The following is a 23,209-nucleotide window of genomic DNA, read 5'->3' as shown; positions in this document are numbered from 1 at the left end:
CCGTGTGAAATAAACCACAGAGGCAGAATGTGCATCATGTGTTCAGCATGCATGCAAATAAACAAGTATGGGGTGGGGGAGGTGTTGTCTAGCAGTACCGCATGCATGCTAGAGCAGGCCACAGAGAGCTGTGTGGGGAAATAAGCCAGAGATGGGAGGGTTCAGCTGGCCAGTGAAATGCCCAGTCTAGGCACACAGGCTGGCCAAGATGCTTGGCTCATAAACAGCTGATGTGTTCCTGGAGCCATCGCCATTGTCATTGTTGTCATTGCCTAGACAATCCCCAGCATACAGCATTTGAGGACAGGCAACCAGGAGGAGGGCCTGAATATATACGCTCCAGGCTGGAAGTGACTTCTGAGCTGAAAAGAGAGTGCAGACCTTGCTTCTGGGCAGGAGTTTGAAGGTATTGGAAGGGGAACGTGGGTCTGGGGTTGTAAATCCAGTGTAGAATGGGCAACTTGCAGAGCCTGAAGGCTCATGGGATAATCCTGTGGTGGTGGTGGTGGTGATTGTGGCTGGAGAGGTGCTAGAGCTGGACACATCCCAGAAGAAAGAGAGAGCCAATGAGGAGTATCCTATATCGTGGGGTCCAGGCTGGGGAGCTCTCCCTTGGTCTGAAAATAAATAGCATGTATCTGTTTACCCTGAGGAGCATTTCAAAGGGAGCAGTCTCCCAATGATCCTTCAGGTTTGGGGTCACCAAGAGGCGATGGCATGGTTAGTGGAAGGGCCAGGTTGAGGTACAATGAGGATAGATCTTGTTGAGTGAGGTGCAGATCTTGGAATGGGAGGCAGAGACAACATCTATGGCTGGCTTGGAGATGACCCCTCAGCTTCCTAAGCTCCGTGTTTGTGTGTGTGTGTGTGTGTGTGTGTGTGTGTGTGTGTGTGTGTGTGTGTGTGTGTGTGTGTGTGTTGAGGGACTTGAATTTAGGCTCTTGCTCTCCCTTGTTTTTTTTTGTTCACGGCTAGTGCTCTACCACTTAAGCCACACCTTCACTTCTGGCTTTTTACTAGTTAAATGGAGATAGGTGTTTCACAGACTTTTGTGCCATGGATGACTTTGAACCTCACTCTTCAGATCTAAGCCACCTGATTCGCTAGAATCACAGGGGTGAGCCCCGAGCACCTGGTACTCATGGGGTGTGACCTGATTGATTGAGCTCCTCATATACACTTCAGTGCATCTCTGTGCACTCCCACTCATGTGTGTCTTCTCACTCCTCCTGCCCTAACAGAGTCACTACTTAATTATTCCACTCAGCTCAGCCTTTCCAGGACATATTGAAGGGGCTTGGCTACTCTGTAAATCTCCTCCCCAGGCTCCCTGTCCTCCAGGGTCAGGTCTACAAACCCCCCAAGCTTCCAGTACCTTCTCTTCTATGTCTCCTCCACCATCCTCAGGGTCCCCTTTGTCACAGAGAGCCCAGGGTCCCAAAGAGACATACTATTTCAGGACAAACCAAGTTTCCTCTCCTGTCCCCTCTGTGTCCACACAGGACCGTGCACAGTACCATTCACTGCTCCCCTCGCCCCCCGTATCCTGGAATCATCCTGTTTCCTCTACCTTCCCTGGGAGTCCTCAAGGACGAGCCTCAGTTTCCAGAAGGCTGTGTGCTCTTAGCTCAATGTCAGCACTTAGCAAGAATATCTGATAGAGCTGAGTGCTAGTGGCTCATACCAGCTACTCAGGTGGCTGAGATCTGAGGATCACAATTTGAAGCCAGCCCAGGCAGGAAAGTCTATAAGATTCCTAGCTGCAATTACTCACCAACAAAAGCTGAAAAGGGAGCTGTGGCTCAAGTGGTAGAGTACCAGCCCTGTGCAAAAAATAGCTCAGGGTGCTATTGTCCAAAAAGAAAAGTACTTATTACCTAACTTATGTAACTGTAACCCCTCTGTACATTACCTTTACAATAACAATTAAATAACAATAACAATAGCTCAGGGATAGTGCCCAGGTCCTGAATTGAAGCCCTAGGAATAACACAAAAATAATATTAAAATAAGAATGTCTGGGGCTGGGAATATGGCCTAGTGGTAGAATGCTTGCCTTGTATACATGAAGCACTGGGTTTGATTCCTCAGCACCACATATATAGAAAAAGCCAGAAGTGGTGCTGTGGTTCAAGTGTTAGAATGCTAGCCTTGAGCAAAAAGAAGCCAGGGACAGTGCTCAGGCCCTGAGTGCAAGCCCCAGGACTGGCAAGTAGAAGAAGAGGAAGAGGGGAGGAGGAGGAGGAGGAGGAGGAGGGGGAGGAGGAGGAGGAGGAGGAGGAGGAGGAGGAGGAGGAGGAGGAGGAGGAGGAGGAGGAGGAGGAGGAGGAGGAGGAGGAGGAATGTCTGATGACTGCTGGTGGCTGGCTCTCCCTGTCCAGTACCCCTTTCCAGCACCCCTCCCTGGCCTCTCCTCCCTCCAGGAAAGGTACTATCTTTCATCATTGCCTGGCCAGCCTATCAGGATTGCTCATTTCCTTGCCTCAGTGGCTATACAGTGCTTGGGTTCCAAATTGAGCAGTGGTGTTCCTGAATGGTGAGAATGTTGGGGAATGGGGTGGGGGGGTGGGGGGGTGCTCTCTCTTGTGGAACCAGCAGGAGGGGGAGGAAGACAGGTCCTGAGCTGGCTGGAGAAACCAAAGAGCATGCAGTTGTTGGCTAGGGGGTGCTATGTGTGGGGGTGAGAGGAGGGCAGGGTGGGAGCTGCCAGCTGAGGGGGAGGGGCTGCCTGTGCTCACAGCATTTCCAGCGTTCCAGAAGATGGCCTTCTCTAATCGCCATCAACATTCCGTTCCATAGGCACTTGGGCTGACAGCTGATCTTCTTTTAATAGTCACAAGTATGCTGGGTGGCATCCTGGTCTCAGGGTGTTCTCGGTGAGCACTTCACAGCCCTCAGCCCTCTCCCAGGTATGTCAGTATTAAATCACACAAAGAGGTATGCACTGTCCTTACCCAGTCACATACACCACACAGAGCAGACACAAAGGCACACTAAGTCTTGCATCCTAGCATGGTACAATAACAGCATATGCCAGACACATGGTCACATTCATGTGTGACTTATGTGCTCTATTGGCTGCAGATCACCCACATTCAGGGACACACACAATTATTCACATACCATGCACCCACCAATGCACAGCATAACCAGGAACACCAACTGCTGCAAGTATGCATAGAGCCACACAGTCACACACAGCATACCCAATAACAGCCACAGCCTATTCTCAGGCCCTGCTAAAGATATCTTGGGGGATCACAGAGACACCCAGACAGTTGAGGGAAAGCTGGAATGTCTAGGGGAAGGGGTGATTCCCAGAGACATTAGGCTGCTTGTTCCTGGCCACTCCCTGGCTACTTATCTCTATTCCCCTCCCCTTTATAGGTTGGCAAGTACTGGATCCAATCACCTTCCTGAGTGTCTTGGCTTCCTTTCCCTGGGCTCTGGGAAGAACCTTGACTTCCGCATCCTCCAGGTCCTGACTGCAGGGAGACTGTCCTGTCATTTGTTGGGCAGCCCCCCATGCAGCTGCTGCCTCTGTGTCTGTCCAGCCCTAGGGGAGGAGGGAGAGTAACTGTGAGGAAAGACTGACCACCTACAGCAAGCCCCTCCCCAGTCCCCCAACAGATCTTTCCCCAGCTTCACCACAAGGTATTCTTTGTAGAGTTTCATGGTGTCATTAACTGTAAGGTTTCAATTACTAAGTCCCACGTGCCCAGACCAGCATATATGGTTGATGTTGTGATTGACATATACCTTCCTATGAATGTATCTTGTTATTCTGTGTGTGTGTGTGTGTGTGTGTGTGTGTGTGTGTGTGTGTTTGTCTTTTCTTTTTTGGTACTGGGGATTAAACCCAGGACCTTGCACTTGTTGGCAAGCACTTTGCCACCAAGCTCCATCTCAGCCCCTGTGATTCTTTGAGACACCTCTCCTCCGTATAGGAGGAAGCTTGGTGCTGAAGGCTCTGAGCTGGCTCACACCTTGTCTCTATATGCCAACTAAGGCCAAGAATGCTAATCTATTCAGTCTCTGCTCTAGAGATGGTGTTAGCATGGAAAAAGAGGTGATCTGGAGTTGGAATGATACACACCTGTGTCACCCCAGTGCTCCTGCTAGTCACAGATAGTGACACCCCTAAGGTTAGGAGGGGCTCCCTCCCCATCTCAGTTTCAGCCTGGCCAGGACCCAGGACCCTCCTAGAGGTCTGGGGCTGCTTAGGGAAAAGGTGATGAAGTGTCAGCTGACAAAGGTCCAGCATTCTTACCACTTTGCTTTCAGAGCCCAAGGACTCCTGGCGCCTCCTTCCAGAGATCCAGCTGAGGTCAGAGGACTGGCTGCTCAGTGTAGAGCGGTGAGTGGAGCGAAAGCTGAGTGAGGGGTAATCACGCTGGCCTGACACACCCAGAAGCACTCTCAGGCAGGGCAAGTGCTGGGCAATGGCCACCCTGCAGGGGTCATGCCTTTGGTTAGGATGAAGGGAAAGACAAACTGATACAGGATGAGTGGACAGATAGATGCTGAGCCAGGGGAGCAGACTCTAAGAGTCATTGGAGGTAATGAAGATGGACAGACAGATTCTGGATGATGACAGACAGACAGGTGCTGAGTCTGACAGGACCCAGGGATGTTGGGACGAATAACAGATCTTGGATTTATGAGTGTGGAGAGAGTGACTTGAGTAGAAGGTTCAACCAGATGGACATTGCTTCTAGCCCTCACATGGCTGGCCCAGTGTAATGCCTCTGGCTGGCAGGGACTAGGGACCTTCTTGAGCATTCTGGGCTGGACTGGCTGAAACCTGCAACCAACTTCAGGAGGGTGATGAGTGATGGATACCATCAGGCTAAAGGAAGCACTGGGGGCCTTGAGGGAGAAGCAGATCACTGGGATTCTTATCAGCAGCACTGCACTGGCCACAACCACTCAGGACCCTGCCAAGACCCTTGAGGCAGAGTCAAAGAACTCCCAGATGGGATCTTTCTGGGATGTCAGTGTCTTTGTTGAGGGTGAGAGCACCACTGATCAGCTGCCTTGGCTGTCTTTAATCACTTTAATCACTCAGCTCTGAAGATCCAGAGTGAAGGCTAGACATTTCCCAGAAAAGTTCCTGGATTCCACTGGCTGCTTCTAGATGCTTAAGGCCCTAGCTCAGCTCACATATGAGAGGTCATACACATGGATGGTCTCTGTCCCATCTGCAGGCCTGAGTCCTCCATGCCCCTGGGTGCACTTGGAGACCTGAAGGGAGCCACACCTGTACTTGGGGTGGGTGATGGCATACACAATGGGGTTGTGGATGGCAGAAGCCTTGGCGATGACGGCTGGCACTGAGTTCATGTAGGGCGTCAGGATGTGTGCATACCTGGGAGGGAGGAGGTATGAAGTCCCTTCACTCATCCTTACCCCGCACCCCTCATACACCACCACCCCCAGTTGGCTTTTACCCATGAGTCAGACTTGCCCATGCCCAAATCCCAGCCCAGCCCAAACCAACACAAACAATTCAGCCCCATAGAGAGGAACTGGCAGTGCTAGGGAGAATTCTGATCTGAGGTAGATGGGAGTGGAGCTGTGAGATTGTTGAGGGCAGAGCTCTGGAAGGAAGATACACCAGGCTTGAGATGGAGTCTGCCAGGCTTCACTGTGCATTGGATCCCCTGAGGCCGGCAATACCTCTCCCTGTTTCCCACTGGCCTTGGCCCCCAGACACTCTGTGCAGCAGTTCCTATACCATGATATGCCCCGGTGCCCCCTGTTCCCCCAGTGCTCTTAGAGAAACCTCACAGTAAGTTCTAGAGGGAACCAGGCCATTCCTACACAAGTAGATCCAGGCCCAAACACTTATAAAATGTCATAGCTCTCGCTGTCCCCAAAGCACGTCTGCAGTCTGGCCTTTGGTCATGCTTCTGGAGATATCAAATTCCCAGAATAGCTACAAAGGACTAGAGGACAATTCTTAGGAGGTAATAGCACCCTAGCTGTGCATCTATGGCCCAGGCAAAGAGGGGCTAGGACCTGGGGGAACACCTGTGTGTTTCCCCAAGAGGTTGGATCGAAGTGTGTGCCCTGGAGCTCTAGAACTAGGCAGGGCCTCTGGGGTGGGGCATGCCACACCGGGAGATGAGATGGCTGGGGGGTTAGGTTTATGCTGTCCCATTGGCTGACCTTGGTAGGGGAGGCTGCCTAAGGGTCCCTCTCCTTTCCCCGTCCTCTGTCCCTGCTTACCCAGCAAAGGCCACCAGGGCCACAGTGGAGTAGGGGGCCCAGGAAAGCACAAAGAGGAGAATGACCAGCAGTGCGATCTTGGCCATCTTCCACTCGCTCTGCAGCCGCTGCCACTGCTGCCGTTGCCGTGGGGACTCACCACAACCCTCACAGGCCCTAGGAAAGCCAAATCTGGGTTGTAGCAAGTACAGGGCCACAGTGATTATGCAAGAATGGGCCTGGACTGTCCATCCTTTCTACAAGCCAGGCACTGGTGGTTCACACCTAAAATCCTAGCTACTAAGAAGGCTAAGATCTGAGGATTATGGTTCAAAGCCAACCCAGGGAGCAAAGTCTGTGAGACTCTTTTTTTTTTTTTTTTGGCCAGTCCTGGGCCTTGGGCTCAGGGCCTGAGCACCATCCCTGGCTTCTTCCCGCTCAAGGCCAGCACTCTGCCACCTGAGCCACAGCGCCCCTTCTGGCCGTTTTCCATATATGTGGTGCTGGGGAATCGAACCAAGAGCTTCATGTGTAGGAGGCAAGCGCTCTTGCCACTAGGCCATATTCCCAGCCCCCGTCTGTGAGACTCTTATCTCCAATTAACCACCAGAAAACTGGAAGTAGAGCTGTGGCTCAAAATGGTAGAGCAGTAGCCTTGAGCAAAAGAGCTCTGGGACAGCACCCAGGCCCTGAGTTCAAGCCCCATGACCATGTTGTTATTACAATAACAAAAAATGGTCTCCAAGCCAGACCCCTCCCTCCAAAAAATGTGGTCTCTAAGCCAGCGTCTCACACCTGTAATTCTAGATACTCAGGAAGCTGAGATCTGAGGATCATGGTCCAAAGCAGCCTGGACAAGAAAGTCCATGAGACCATGAGACTGTTATCCCTAATTAACTACCAAAAAAAGCTAGGTGTGGATCTGTGGATCTATAGCTCAAGTGGTATAGCACTAGGCTTGAGCACACACACAAAAATTAACTCAGGAATAGCACCCAGGTCCTAAGTTCAAGCCCTAGGATACACACACACACACACACACACACACACACACACACACACACACACACACGTTCAGGACAGCACCCCCAGGCCCTAAGTTCAAGCCCCAGGACAGGCACACACACACACAAAAAGATCTCCAGCGCATGTTCACGTGTTCATTTGTTTTCTCCTGCCTGGAGCTGGGTGTATTCTAATAAGCAAAACAGACCCAGATCCTTTAGCCCCCCCGTGCCCCGTTGTGCTAGATACTAACCTACGTGTCTCTCGGATGGCTCTGAAGATGAAGATGTAGCAATAGATGATGATGAGCAGGGGGAGGAAGAACACGAAGCAGAAGAGCAGCATGGTGTAGGCACGCACAGAGGGGGTGAAGGTCATGTAGTCCCAGGAGCACGATGTGAGCAGCCCCTCAGGCACATAGGCACCTGGGGGCCAAGGGCCAAGTGCTCAACCTTCATGGTTGCCTAAAGCTCCTTGTCCAGGAGGGGCAAGAGCCATGCTGCCTCCCTCCTGTTTGTGGAACCTCACATCACAGTCCCACATCTACTCTGACTTACTGCAAACTCAGCAGCCCACACACCAGTCATTTCACTGCACCTAAGAACTCCCATGCTGGGGTACAAGCTGCTAAGATGATCTTCAAGCACCTGATGGATTACTCAGTTTCTCCTACTGCTCACACTGCCCCCCCAGATGTCCATTTGACTTGAGTCCCTTGCCAGCTAGCCAACCCAAGTTCACAGATCTCCCCCCAAGTTAATCTTCTCTCCCTTCACCTATATCTGCCAGCAGATCCGCCCCTCCCCCAATTCCACCAACCTACTTACTCCAGCCAAAGAATGGTGGAAGACTCCAGGCCAGGGCATAGACCCAGACACCCAACAGGACAAATGCAGTTCGTCTCTTGGATGCCACGCCGATGGTAGCCAGTGGGCGTGTGATCACCAGATAGCGGTCCAGGGCAATAGCCGTCAGTGTAATCATGGAGGTGATGCCAAAGAGAGCTCCACAGAAGGCATAGAACTCACAGCCTGTGAGCACAGCCCCTATCTTTAGTTCTTGAGGAAAGGAGCCCCTCAGGTACCCAATGGGAGAGAGAGTCAGGTGGGGGAAACCCAGCCCCAACTCGGCCCTCTAGAGAAAGTAGCCTGAGCCGTCTTCACTCTGGCCACACTTCCCAAGCCCAGAGCCTTCCTTTCGCCTGGGATGGAGGGTGTTGCCCACTCTATCTGCCCATAAAGGGCAGATGGGGGGCTTCCCCTGGACCCCCTTCTCCATGGGCATCTCTGGCTCAAATCATCCCTTTTTCCAGCAAAAGGGGTCCCCAAGTGTCTACCTGCCTTCCCAAAGAGCCACTGCTTGTGGAGGCTGCTGGCAAAGAAGACAGGGGCCTGTGTGAAGGACATGAGGAAGTCGCTGACTGCAAGGTTGATAATGAACATGTTGGCTGGGGTCCTCAGGCCTCTGGTCCTGTATGGGTCAGAGTGGTAAAGAGGTGATTCCTAGCACACACATGCTACATACCCACAAGTGCATATACCCATACACACCCATATATACACACATGCATTCATTTATATGCCTATAAACACATGCATAGCACATATGTGCACTGCACATGCAACCACATGTGTACATGCTCGCATGCATGAACACATGTGGGCACGTGTGTACCCACACAACATATGCACATGTCCGCATGTGTGGATGCCCATGTTAGTGTATGTGTATGTGTTCTCCTGCATGTATATACATACATGTGCATGCTCACGCAGCCAGGCAAGGGTTGCTAGACCACAGACCTAGCCCTCTGTCGATCAGGTATTACCTATGCAATAAGTCAACCCCAATGACTGAGGGAGAAAGAAGCAATGAATAATGTCTCTCTACAACATGCTGTGCCACCCAGGGGTGACTGGGTCCCTGGTCATGTCCTTTCCTCTTCTCACCCTCTGATTGCCTCTGTGTGACTCACATTCTCTCCTTAGACAAATCTCTCCAGGCCTCATCATCTCCTCAGTGGTTTCTCCCCAGACAGCTCCACATATCCTGATTGCCCTCCAAGCTCCCTCTTTCTCCAGCACCCCACTTATCCTCTTTTAGCAAGTGTCCCTTCTGTCCTTGAAAGGGCAATGATGACTGTGACCACAAAGCTCATCTCTTGTCACATCCACCCTTGCATCTACCTAAAGGGAGGCACATGGTTGCCATTTTCCAGGGGAGATCCCAGAGGCCTTCACACCTAAAGCGACTTCACTCCCAGGCAACAACATAAGTAACATAGCCAGGCAATGCACTTACTTAATCATTGCCTGGACCCCACGGGGGAAGTCACAAATCTCTTTCACAGAGAAGTGAGCTCAAAGATAATAAAAGACTGGATTAGCTTTTCTGCTAATCTGTTACAGTGACTGTAGCACCCTCAGTCTGTTCACTTCCCCACACACCCATCTCAGTCATCAGACTGCCAGCAGGGAAGATGAGGAAAGAAGCATGGGGACTGTTGCTGAGGGGCTTCAGATTTCAGCATCTGGTACCAGCTCTTCATAGAGGGTGTGCTGGGGTACAATGACCAGCACGCACCAGTCAAACTTTCCTGGACCATTCCCCCTTGCCATCCCATGAGCTTAAAAGATTCAGTTCTGAGCTGAGTGTCTGTGGTTCATGCTTATGATCCTAGCTACTTAGGAGGCTGAGGTCTGAGGGTCAAGGTTCAAAGCTAAACTGGGCTGGAAAATCTGTGAGACTCTTATCTCCAATTAGCCACCTAAAAACCAGAAGTGAAGCTGTGGTTCAAAGTGGTAGAATGCTTAAGTTCAAAAGCTTAGGGACAGTGTTCAGGCCCTGACAGAGTTCAAGCCCCATGACTGACAAAAATAAAATAATAAGATTCACATCTGAGCTTGAAGATTGAGTCTTGAGCTCAGAACCATGGAATCCTTGGCCTTGGCGGCTTCCAAGTCTCAAATGAACACAGCATCCCTGCTTTGTGTTCTGCCCTGATTCACATAGCCAGGCCCCCACTCTTGATGCCCTGGCTTAGTTCTACCATCCCGGTACCTGCAGAAGGTATAGATGACAGTCAGATTGCCCAGCATCCCCGTGAGCCCCACCAGCAGGATCACCGTGCCCAGGGTATAATGAGCGTGATCTGGAACATCAACTGTAGGGAAGGGCACCTGGGTAGCTTGAGTGCCAACTGTCTGTAGAAAGACAGAAAAAGGAGGGTTACAGTGAAGTTGTGGCTCAAGTGATAGAGCCTTAGTCTTGAACATAAAAGCTCAGGGACAGCCCCCAGGTTCTGTATTCAAGCCACAGGGCCAGTACACACACACACACACACACACACACACACACACACACACACACACACACACACGGAAAAATAAGAGAAAAAGAGGATTATATTATCCCCATCACCTGCAAACATCCCTGAAAAGGAAGAGGTAAGGTCCTTGTGGGGCAGGTGAGAAAACTTGGCCACAGAGCAGCTGGTAGCCGAACTGAAATATATGCTCTCCTAAAACTGAACTCAAGCCTCTGTGCAGACACATGTTTGGGGCTCTAAGGTAGGCTCAGATCACTTGACGGGCTGGTGGGACAAATATGTGCCTGAAAAACAGGGACATGGTTATGGAACACTACCAACTCCTAGGTACCAATTTCTCCTGCCAACCCCTCTATGCACCCTTCTTTAATCAGGACTCTTCTTAGCAAACCTCAGCGGAGGAATTTTGTTCCCCATAGTGGAACTAGGTGATGCTGATCTTGATGCCTGGCAAGAGGGAGAGAGAAAGAACCTCCTTTAGAAAGCAAGCTGATGTGCGGCACTGGTGCCTTTCACTTGTAACCTTACTGACTCAGGAAGCTGAGATCTAAGGATTGCCATTCAAAGCCAGCCCAAGAAGAAAAGCCCAAGAATCTCTTATCTCCAATTAATCATCAAAAAATCAGAAATGGAGCTGTGGCTCAAATGGTAGAGAACCTCCCTTGAGCAGAAAAAGCTAAGAGACAGCAGCCAGGCTCTGAGTCCAAGTCCCAATTCTAGAAGAGAAATTAGAAAGAAAGGAAGAAGAGAAGAGAGAGAAAGAAAGATAGATAAAAAGAAATCCCTTACACATGTAACTGTAACTCCTCTGTACATCACCTTAAACTAAAAAAAAGAAAGGAAGGAAGGAAGGAAGGAAGGAAGGAAGGAAGGAAAGGAGAAGAAAGGGAAAGGAAAGGATGAAAGAGAAGGAAGGAAGGAAGGAAGGAAGGAAGGAAGGAAGGAAGGAAGGAAGGAAGGAAGGAAGGAGAAAATAGAGTATGCAAGAAATCCATTAGCTTAAAGGGATCTGAGGACCCTCTCACGCTAGCTCCTTTCCAAGGAAGTGAAGGTAAGTTGTGGTTTGGTCTCTATCCTGCCCTATGTCTTCCTCTGGCCATAACAAATACACATAAGGGTTGCCTTCCTCTCTGGAATGTCCCACTGGACTTCTAGCCAACTTTTTTTTAAAGAAGTGGATATAACCAAGTCATGTCTGGTTCTTCTGGCCCCATGTCATCAGGGCCAGTCTTTCTGGTCCACCAGTGCTCTCAGAGGGGGCGGGCAATGGCCTGCATTCTCCTTTCTCAGCCAGTGTGTAGTGAAGGCTCAGAGAAGTTCAGTGACTTGCCCAAGTTCCCATAGCAGAGCTCAAAGGGATGAAGAAGTCGAGAGGAGAGGCTCTGAGCATGCCCCTGCTCTTCAGGCTTACCGTGGTGCTGATGGGTGGAAGCTGGCCCGGGGTGGAGATGTTGCTCTGGGCACTATACCACTTGCTGGGCAAGGCTGGGGTGGCAGTAAAGCTGGACTCCTGATCTGGACTCGGAGAGACTCTTGGCCTTGACAGAGGGTTCATCCTGAGACAGAGTGGTCTTGCTCAAGTCCACAGAGAAGTCAAGGGTTTGGGGAGCTCAAGACTTTGTGCCCAGCCTCCCAGCTTTCCTCCATCCTCGGTGCTGTTGTCCTGCTGCCTGTTCTCCCACCCAACGCAGGCCTAACCTAGAGGTGCTCTTAGAGCTAGTGGCAGTTCCGTGTTCAGTGAAGTGGGAAGGAATGAGTGTCACAGTTAAAACCATCCCAGCCACAGGGTCCCTCTGCATCTTTAAATAGAAGGGCTGCACATGCTCAGTTGCTCCTTATATCTGGGTTCAGACATGGATCTTCAGTGACTGCCCCCTAAGGTCTGATAGTGACATAAATGATATCTTGGCACCTGGATATTGCACAGAAGACTTGGTTCTCTGCTCTTGAGCCCACTCTATTCTTTCCGTGGGCTTATCAAGAACAGTTTCTGTTGGATATGGTGGTACACACCCATAATCCCAGCTCCTCAGGAGGCAGAGGCCAGAGCTGGGGAAGAGGGTGGAGCAAAGTGGTGGCTGCTGGCCCCTGTCATTCCTTCCCTTCAGGTGCCCTGGCCAGTAGCCAGTGGGGTCTCTCCTACCACAGCCACAGTTCACCTGCAGGGCTTGAACTCAGAGCCTGGGCACTGTTCCTAAGCTTTTTTGCTCAAGACTAGCATTCTACCACTTAAGCCACAGCTCCACTTCTAGTTTTTTGATAAAGAATTGGAGGTAAGAGTCTCATAGAGGTCTGGGAATGTGGTTTAGTGGTAGAGTGCTTGCCTCGCACACATGAAGCCTTGGGTTTGATTCCAGCACCACATAAACAGAAAAAGCTGGAAATGGCGCTGTGGCTCAAGTGGTAGAGTGCTAGCCTTGAGCAAAAAGAAGCTATGGGACAGTGCTCAGGCCCTGATTTCAAGTCCCAGGACTGGCACGCGCGCGCTCACACACACACACATATACACACACACAAAGAGTCTCATAGACTTTCCTGTTCAGGCTGGCTTCAAACTGCAATCCTCAGAGCTGAGCCTCCTGAGTATCTAGGATTATAGGTGTGAACCACCAGCATTGGTTACCTGCAGGTACTCTTTCTTACTCCTTGCACCTTACCCCAGTGTAGGGGCTGGGAGTGGTGGCATGGTACCAAGCTTTTGGAGGAGTACTGATGCCAACTGTCCCATAGCTGATCTCTGTGGGATCCCTGGAGCTTCTCCAACTACCCCTTTGTGCAGCCTGGCCTACCTGTCTGCGGACCCTCACTCACCCACCAACCCCGTCCCCACCCACTGTGTCAAGGAGACCAGGGGCCACGTGTGCCCCATGGTACCCACAGGCCCTGCCCATGGCTCTGCAGCACGGCATCTGGGGCATCTGCTCTTCACACTTCTGTGGCATAGCCAGAGGTGGGAAAAGCTTTCCAGGTCCCTCATCACAGAGGAAGGCGGGTACAGCAGGGACAGAGGCAGAGGACCTCTGACAGGAGCCAGCACAGGGGACAGATACCATTCATATTAAATGGGCCAAGAGTTTGAAGCAGCTCAACGGTGGGCCCTGGACAGACACATAACTTTTGCTTTGAGGCAATGGCATCAAGCAGCCATTATTGAGGGCCACAGGCCTCCTAGAATTCTATAATAAAGTCCTAAAAGCCTTGTAAGGCAAGAGATAGAGAAAGCCAGGCTGGCCAGAGGGTCCCCCAACCCCACTCCATCTGCATCTCTATCCATAGCATCTATTGAGTCAGGTCTCTCTGTCTTTGACCCAGCTCAGCCAACAGCACTCATGCTGGTCCCAGACTACCCACCCTCTTCTGCAGATCGGATCTGCTTCCTCATCCTGGGGCTGCAGGATTGGGTTACCTGGAGACTCCTGGGAAACTCCCACGAGCTGTTGCCAGGGGAATATTAAATGTCTTCCTTCACAGGTTTAGTCCTCAAGGGCACTTGGCCAGTCACTCACCTAGGGCCTCCTTTACCTGCAATCTGGTACACCCATCAGAATGGGATCTCCTCCCATGGCCTGGGGGGAGGGGCTAGAGACAGAAACAGAACTGCCATCCAACCTGTACCAGCCCTTCCCTGGGCTGGTAGATGCCAACTGTAGCCTAAGGTCAGCCTGTCCATCAGTCCTACCCAAATGACCCAGAGATTCTGTTATGAGTGAAGGCTCCCCACTAGTTTTCACTAGTCAAAGGGGACCAGCAGACAGCTGTGGTTCCCCATAGAGGGGAGGTAGAGAGAAAGAGAGAGAATGACAGAGTTCACAGTCTGTAAGACTGTGCTCTGGTCCCACAGAACCCCTGTGACAATAATGATGGAGCCATGGCTACCTGAAGTGTTGGCCCCAGGCACTGGGATGCGTCCCCCATGCTGGTCCTACCCAATCTGTTGCATGTGTTGTCTCCATGAATCCAGTTGAAACATCCCCTGTGAAAGGCAAACATCCATTAAACCCCTACAGCCACCGGCCACAGCTCAGGCTGGCATCAAGCTCCTCCACCCAGGTGAATGTAACATCTAATTGGGAGGGGTGACAGAGTCAGGTCCCCAGAAAGCAGTTGCTTCTTCACTCCCTCCGGGCTTCTGTAGAGGGAGTGAGGTGAACAAGGGAGAGACAGATGATTTAGGAAACAGAAAATCAAGGAAAAACAGGAGAAAGGCTCAAAGAACAAACTTTTAAATTGAAACTTACCTACACACCAAAGAGAGGCGTGTGAGTATAGAAGAATTTGCCACGTATGAGGTCCAATTTCACATACTTGGGGCACACCCAGCTTCCCATGGAAATTGATCACTTGCTACTGGATTTAAAGAATGAAACCCATTCCTTAGGGCCTTAGTCATTTCATTGTTTGTATTTCCTTGTTTGTACATGGAGCTTCCTGACATAGGCTAAGCGTCTTCTATGATCTACTTGTTTTGAGTCAGTACTGAGATTTGCACTCACATCTTGTGCTTGCTAGGTAGGCATGCTACCACTTGAGCCATTCACCTAGACCTTTTGGTTTTAGTTATTTTTGAGATTAAGATCGCATGCTTTCTGCCTGGAGATGGATCACAATCCTCCTACATATGACTGCTTATTTGTTGAGACGGAGAAAGGGGAGTCTCATTGAATTTTGCCTGGGCTGGCCTTGAACTGAGACTCCAAGTGATCCTTTGGTAACACACTGGAACATCAGGAACAGTAATTTTCCTCCTCAATATATTTTAGCTGAGCAAGAATCCAGTGTCTCATGCTGGTAATCATAGCTACTTAGGAGGCTAAAATCTGAGGATCAAGGTTCAAAGCCAGCCTGGGCAGGAAAGTCCATGAGACTCTTATCTGCAATTAACTAGCAAAAGATTGAAGTAGAGTGGTGGCTTAAGTGGCAGAGCACAAGCTTTGAGCAAAAAAAGCTGAGGGACAGTACCCAGGCCCTGAGTTCAAGCCCTAGTACTAGCACAAACATACATATGTATATATATACATACATACACACATAATCATATATGCATTATATATAATACATCATAACATAATAGATAATATATCATATGTTTCATATATTATATTACAATATGACATATTATATAGTCATTGATTGTAACCAAGTATCCAAGTTATTTTCTACAAAGTGGGCATTTGAGAAAGAGAGGAAGGAAGAAAGTCATCTTTTTTTTTCTTTACTTTTGTCCTGACTGGGACTTGAACTCAGAGACTTGTGCTTTTGCTTGTCTTTTTCACTCAAGGCTGATCATCTCCAACTTGAACCCCACCTCCATTTCCAACTTTTTTCTGGTTAATTGGAGGTGAGAATATTGAATTTATCTGGCTTTGAATAAAGCTTCTCAGCTCACAGCCTCCAGGATTGCAGGTGGGAGCCCTAGGCATCCAGCTATCTCCTTCAATTAATGACAGCCCAGAGCCATTTCTAGTGGCTGTGAGAGCAAAAGTATGGAAAACAAAAGGACAGGATGGAAATCTCCAGGGAACACTAGAGCTGTCCTCGGTGGAGAGCAATGCTAGCATGTGACTGTGGCTGGATCTGCTTAGTGGCCACCCCACAGGTCCAGGCTTGGCTTTTGCCTAGTGTGGGCAGCACAAGGTGTTCTGAGTGAAAGGTTTGCTCTTACCTTATGGTATGACTGCAGACACGTCAGCTCTCCAGTAACATTCCAGCACATTGCTTTTCATCAGGGATGGCAGTAAGGCTGACCTGGGCTGGTCTTCCAGCCTTGCCTTTATCTTTCACAAGGATCTGGGAAGGGACAAAGAGCCACAGGTCTCTGAGAAGTGGGTCCTTGGTCCAGAGAATGAAAATAGGGTCCTGTGTTGCATGATGTGACGATTTGATTAGCAATGCTGGGAATGTGCCCCAGTGGTAGAATGCTTGCCTCACATATATGAAGCCCTGGGTTTGATTCCTCAGCACCACATATGTAGAAAAAGCCAGAAGTGACACTATGGCTCAAGTGGTAGAGTGATGGCCTTTTGCAAAAAGAAGCTAGGGACAATGCTCAGGCCCTGAGTTCAAGCCCCAAGACAGGCAAAATAAATAAATAAATAAAAGAGCACTTGAGTTTTAAAAAGAGTTTAAAAAATGGAACAAGTTTAATAAATGGAAGTCTAACTAGGCACCAATGACTCACACCTACAATCCCAGTTATTCAGGAGGCAGAGATATGAGGATCACAATTCAAAGCCAAACTGGGCAGGAAAGTCTATGAAACTATCACCTCCAATTAACCACCAAAAAGCTGTATGTAGAGCTGTGGCTCAAGTGGCAGAGTGGTAGCCTTGAGCAGAAAAGGAGACAGCCCCCATGTCCTAAATTCAAGCTCCAGGACTAGAAATATATGTATACAGATGAGATGCCTATGCACCATGATTATAGCAGCACTATTCACAATAGCCAAAATATGCAACTATCCTAGGTGTCAAACCATCAATAGTTGGATAAATAAAATGTGGTACATATATACAACAGAAAAATCATTAAAAAATGAAATTACAGGGGCTGGGAATATGTCCTAGTGGCAAGAGTGCTTGTCTCCTATACATGAAGCCCTGGGTTCAATTCCTCAGCGCCACATATGTAGAAAACAGCCAGAAGTGGCGCTGTGGCTCAAGTTGCAGAGTGCTAGCCTTGAGCAAAAAGAAGCCAGGGGCGGTGCTCAAGCCCTGAGTCCAAGGCCCAGGACTGGCAAAAAAAAAAAAAAAATAGAAATTACATCATTTTCAAGAAAATGCATGGATCTGGAGATCTCTACGTTAAGAGAGATAAACAAAACTTAGGATACTAAATGTTGTATGTCTTTTCACCTACGTAGAATGTAGACCTAAAAATATAGCATAACTGTAAACAAGGGACTGTTGGGTGGGGGTGGGAGAACCAATGGGTATAGGAAAATGAAAAGGAGGGGATGATGGAGGAGTGAATATGATAGAAGCATATTATATATTATATGAAAATGACATACTGAAACCCACCACAAACTTTTTAAAAAGAAAGAGGAATGCCAGGCACTGATGGCTCATACCTGTAATCCTAGCTACTCAGGAGACTGAGAGTCTGGGTGATTATTATTTCCAATTCAACACAAAAAAGCCAGATGTGGAACTGTGGATCAAGGAGTTAAGTGCTAGCGTTTAGCAAAAAAGCTAAGGAACAAAGCCCAGGCCCTCATACTGGCATACACTAGCACACACACACACACACACACACACACACACACACACACCAATGGTTTTGTTTGTGTAGCTTGCCTGCTTTATACAATTGCTAAGTATTATACAATTGTCAAGTATCCAATTTTGTTACAATACTGCAGATGTCATATTCTTCCTGCTGCTCACCAGGATCCTCAAATAAAACTGATTGCTCACACTTTCCTCTATGGATATGTATAATGTCAGCACATGGCACAAGCACAAATTGTAATAGCATATAATATTTTTGTTGCCAGTCCTGGGGCTTGAACTCAGAGCCTGGGCACTGTCCTTGAGTTTCTTTTGCTCAAGGCTAGCATTCTACCATGTGAGCCACAGCGCCACTTTCAGCTTTTTCTTTTTATGTGGTACTGAGGAATTGAACCCAGGGCTTCATGCATACTAGGCAAGCACTCTACCACGAAACCATATTCCCAGCTCAATAAACTTTTATAAAAGTACTTTTTAACTGTAACCTCTCTGTACATCAACTTCATAATAACAATAAGATAATTTTAAACACTTTTCAGCCAGGCACTGGTGGCTCACATCCGTAATCCTAGCTACTCAGGAGGCTGAGATCTGAGGATCATAGTTCAATGCCAGCCTGGGCAAGAAAGTCAGTGAGAGTCTTACCTCCAATTACCCATCAGAAAACCAGAAGTGGCACCATGGTTCAAACTGGTACAGTACTATCCTTGAGCAAAAAGAGCTCAGGGATAGTGCCCAGGCCCTGTGTTCAAACCCACAACTAACAACAACAACAAAAAAAAAAAAAAACCCTAAAACACCTTTTTGAGCTTACAATATTGGTTAGGGTCTGTATCTGATTGTTTCTTGCTTCTGTAACAATGTCTCTTTGCTTCTTTACTTTGTAGATATGACCTCAATTAAGACATTAGAAAGTCATCTTCCAAAAAGTTTGAAGCCAGCCTGGCCAGACATATATATATATATATATATATATATATATATATATATATATATATATATATATGAATGATATATATGATATATATGTACATATATCATATATATGTGTGTGTGTATCTCCAATTAACCACCAAAAAGCCAAAAAAGCTGTTGCCTAAGTGGTAGAATGCTAGCACTCTACCTGTGTGAGTGAAGTGAAAAGGTTAAATGAGAGGGCAGGGCCCTGAGTTCAAGCCCCGGAAGTCACACACACACATACACACACACACACACACACACACACACACACACACACACACACACACACACAGAGTCCTCCAATCTTCTGCTGTGGCTGGCTTTCTCAGTCAGTACCTGCCAATGGCACCTTCAAGAGCTGGGAGCACTAGAAGAATTGGTGTTTCCCTTCAGGGGACATTAAGCATTGAAAAGAGCACACTTGCTCATCTGAGCATGAATGTGCGCCCATGAAAGGCCACATCATCAGCAGGAGTTCTCTAGAAGATTCCCTGATCTCTTTCCAGCCTCAGGCTTGGGCTTGACTTTGGCCCTGCCCAAACCTACTTCTGGTGCAGTGATTGAGTGGGACTGGCCTGGAAGAAGCCCATATGTGGTTCCCTGAGCCTTCTTTCCTGTGCCCTACAGCATTTTACAGGGTGATAACCTGTGACTGGTGCTGCTGTGGTCCCTTACTGCGCCCTGCTGGCTGCATGGTCCTGCCCTTGGCTTCCTGGACATAACTGCAGGAATGGGGTACTCTGTACCAGGGCTTCTAGGTCCCACAATCTGTCATTCAGAATTCTCAGGACTTTGCTTCAAGAACACTGAAATGGCAAGGTAGAAGCAGAGTAAGGAAGGCAGCCAAAGGTGCAATTTTAGGCAAAGTCCCAACCTGGGACTTCTGGAGTGTTAATTACCCTTGAAGACTGATCCAGTGTGAAGGCAAAGGAGCGGAGCTTTCCTTCATTAGCAGTTCTTTGTGATAAGCTACCTGGTTATAAGCCAGGCCCTTCTAGCTCAGCCCATAGCCTAAGAGACAAGGAAATTCTCATTGGATGAACTGCAGTGAACTTTGCTTGAACATTTTTGCCTGGCTAGCCTTGCACCACAATATTTCCTATCTCAGTCTCCCCCCCCATAGATACAGGCATGAGCCACAAGCCCTTGGCCTCATATGTAGATTTTTTTTCCTTTCTTTTTTTTCGTTTCCTGGGGCTTGAACTTGCCCTGGACATTGTCCTTGAGCTTTTGTGCTATAGGCTAGTGCTCTACCACTTGGTTTATAGCGCCACTTCCTGCTTTTTGTAGTTAATTTGAATTAAGAATTTCATGGGCTTTCCTGTCTGGGCTGGCTTTGAACTGTGATCCTTAGATCTCAGCCTCTTGAGTAGCTAGGATCACAGGCATGAGCCACCAGCACCCAGCTTACATGTAAAATTTCAAAAGAATCTACTTACTCAGGGCTCACAAAGTTTAATCAATCTCTAGAAATAGACAGAAAAGACCTGGAGCATCTAGATTTGTGTGTGTGGCCTTTCCTTGCTTTTTAGTGTGATGGGATCTTTGTCCACCTTGGCTCCCTTCGTGCTGTCCCCATTCCTGAGGGTTCTGAGGACTGACCGTCACCCACAGTCCCACACAATGGAGGAAGTGTGAGCAACCATGAACCCGTCTGATGGCACACAGAGGCTCTTAGTTGTCAGGTGTGAAGACAGAGTTCTGTCTTCGCATGGATTCCCTGGAAAATGGAGCCTGAAGCAAAAGCTTAAATGTTAACACTTTGTGGGAGCGCAAATCCCAGGACAGTGAGACTGAGGCTGGCAAAAGGAAAGGGAAGCCATGAGGGAGGGGAAGAGCTAGCCACAGCTTTGCAGCAACTGGACAACTTGGCTCTCAGATGTCATCAGAGAGCGGGATGAACCATCCCAGCTGCCCTAGATCAGGCCAGAGGAGGAAGAAGATTCAGTCCACAAATTCCTATGTCCCACTTTCTTTGTTTCCAGCCAGCTCCATCCATTTGTACCTTGAATGTGGTATCCTCCCTGACCCACCACATCCCAGAAGAGCTGGGCCACAGTGTACGGGGTGAGATAGAAAAGGACAAATCTGGAGCTGACAATGTGTCTTAGCTGTACAGTGCTTGCCTAGCATGTATGAAGCCCTGGGTTTGATTCATCAGTACCACATAAACAGAAAAGGGCAGAAATGGTGCTGTGGCTCAAGTGGTAGAGTGTTAGCCTTGAGCAAAAGGAAGTCAGGGACAGTGCTCAGGCCCTGAGTTCAATCCCCAAGACTGGCAAAAGAAAGAAAAGGACAGATCTTAGCTGGACGCTGGCAGATCATGCTTGTAATCCTAGCTATTCAGGAGGCTCAGATCTGAGGGTCAAGGTTGAAAGCCAGCCCGGGCAGAAGTCTGTGAGATTCTTTTTTATTTGTTTTTTGTTTTTGTTGCCAGTCCTGGGGCGTGGACTCAGGGCCTGAGCACTGTCCCTGGCTTCTTTTTGCTCAAGGCTAGCACTCTACCACTTGAGCCACAGTGCCACTTGCTGCTTTTTTTTTTTTAATATATGTGGTGCTAAGGAATCGAACCCAGGGCTTCATGTATATGAGGTGAGCACTTTACCACTAGGCCATATTCCCAGCCCAGCCCCTGTGAGATTCTTATCTTCAATTAACCACCAAAAAAAAAAAAAATCCAAAAGTGGAGCTGTGGCTCAAGTAGTAGAGCACTAGCCTTCAGCAAAAAGAAGCTCAGGGACAGTGCCTGGACCCTGAGTTCAAACCCCAGGACTCTGGCACAAGTGAGCAAGCAAGCACTCATGCAGACACACACATACATACACAGATAGAAGGGAAGGAAGGAAGGAAAAAAGAAAATGAAGAGGAAAGGGGACACTCTTGTAAGCTGGTGGTATGCATAGCTGTCAGTGACCCTCACCTGCTTGAGTCTCCCAGGAACAAGCTCTGAAACATGAAGGAAGGACCCAGAATGAGCTGTGGAGACTGGAGACCAGGCAGGCAGAGGGTGAGGTGGGCAGAGCCTCCCCTACGAGACTGTGGTCTCTGACATATATCAGCCACAGTATTTAAAAGGCAAGAAAAACTTGTTAGTCATGCAAAAAAGGCCAGGAAAATAAGAGCCATGGTATAAAGGGACATGGTCCCGAGAAGTCAATCAGCTGAGGACATACATGATGGTGTTAGCATTCATGGACTTTAGCATAACCATTATAAATTTGTAAAAGGATGTGTACAAAATTGAATACAAAAAAGCAAGAGGATTGAGGATTTCAGGAGGGTTATGAATCACAATGCCTATGTGTCTCTGTTCATATAAAATAATATTTATCAAAATGAACTCCAGGAAATGAAAACAGGAGGCTTTTTTTTTCTTTTTTCTACCAGTCCTGGGGTTTGGACTCAGGGCCTGAGCACTGTCTCTGGCTTTTTTTTGCTCAAGGCTAGCACTCTGCCACTTGAGCCACAGCGCCACTTCTGGCCATTTTCTGTATATGTGGTGCTGGGGAATTGAACCCAGGGCTTCATGTATACGAGGCAAGCATGCTTGCCACTAGGCCATATTCCCAGCCCAAGAGGCTTTTTCTTTGTTGCTATTTTTCTTTTCTTTTCTTTTTGCCTTGTTTGTTCACTTATCTGTCTTTGGGAAGATAAAGGAGGCACAGAAATGGAGGGACAAAGGGTGAACAAATGCAGCAGTAGTACTCACACTCAACACTATGTTGAAAATGAACTATACAACTTGTGGGTGGGGATGAGAGGGAAAAACTGGGAGAAAGCGAGGAAACGGAAATGTACTTTTTCTGACTTTTGTAATAACACTTTAAAAAACATAATTAAAAAAAGAAAGGGCTGGGAATGTGGCTTAGTGGTAGAGGGCTTGCCTTCCATGCACAAAGCCCTGAGTTTGATTCCCCAGCACCACATAAATAGAAAGGGTTGGAAGTGGCACTGTGGCTTAAGTGGTATAGTGCTAGCCTTGAGCAAAAGTAGCTCAGGGACAGTGCTCAGGCCCTGAGTTCAAGCCCTAGGACTGGCAAGGAGGAGGAGGAGGAGAACGAGGAGGAGGAGGAGGAGGAGGAGGAGGAGGAGGAGGAGGAGGAGGAGGAGGAGGAGGAGGAGGAGGAGGAGGAGGAGGAGGAGGAGGAGGAGGAGGAAGAGGAGGAGGAGGAGGAGGAGAAGTTGCCAAAGCTGGACACCAGTGGCTCATTCCTGTAATCCTAGCTACTCAGGAGGCTGAGATATGAGGATGACAGTTCAAAGCCAGCCCAGGCAGGAAAGTCTGTGAGACTTATTTCCAATAGCTGAAAGTGGCACTGTAGCTCAAGTAGTAGAGCGCTAACCTTGGGTACAAAGAGGCTCAGGGACAGAGCCTAGGCCTTGAGTTCAAGCCCTGGGACCAGAAAAAAAAATAACTAAAATGAAGTGAGATATAATGGTTCAAGTCTATAATCCTAGATAGCTCAGAGGATCATGG

General features: G+C 48.6%; 1 protein-coding gene across 1 annotated transcript; it reads right to left on the bottom strand.

Annotated features, from left to right (window-relative positions):
- Positions 1–578: 578 nt before the first annotated feature.
- On the bottom strand, positions 579–12,098 carry Opn4 (opsin 4). The gene is made up of 10 exons (XM_048335965.1): positions 11,955–12,098; positions 10,276–10,418; positions 8,552–8,685; positions 8,043–8,246; positions 7,469–7,640; positions 6,232–6,387; positions 5,261–5,368; positions 4,271–4,451; positions 3,413–3,556; positions 579–617 (listed from the first exon to the last, which is right to left on the bottom strand). The coding sequence occupies exons 1-10, from the start codon at positions 12,096–12,098 to the stop codon at positions 579–581; spliced, it is 1,425 nt and encodes a 474-aa protein (XP_048191922.1).
- Positions 12,099–23,209: the final 11,111 nt, after the last annotated feature.

Source organism: Perognathus longimembris, chromosome 2, assembly GCF_023159225.1.
Source record: "Perognathus longimembris pacificus isolate PPM17 chromosome 2, ASM2315922v1, whole genome shotgun sequence".
NCBI lineage: Eukaryota > Metazoa > Chordata > Mammalia > Rodentia > Heteromyidae > Perognathus > Perognathus longimembris.
Note: the sequence above shows the minus strand (reverse complement) of the source record. Positions and strands in the feature narration are given on the sequence as shown.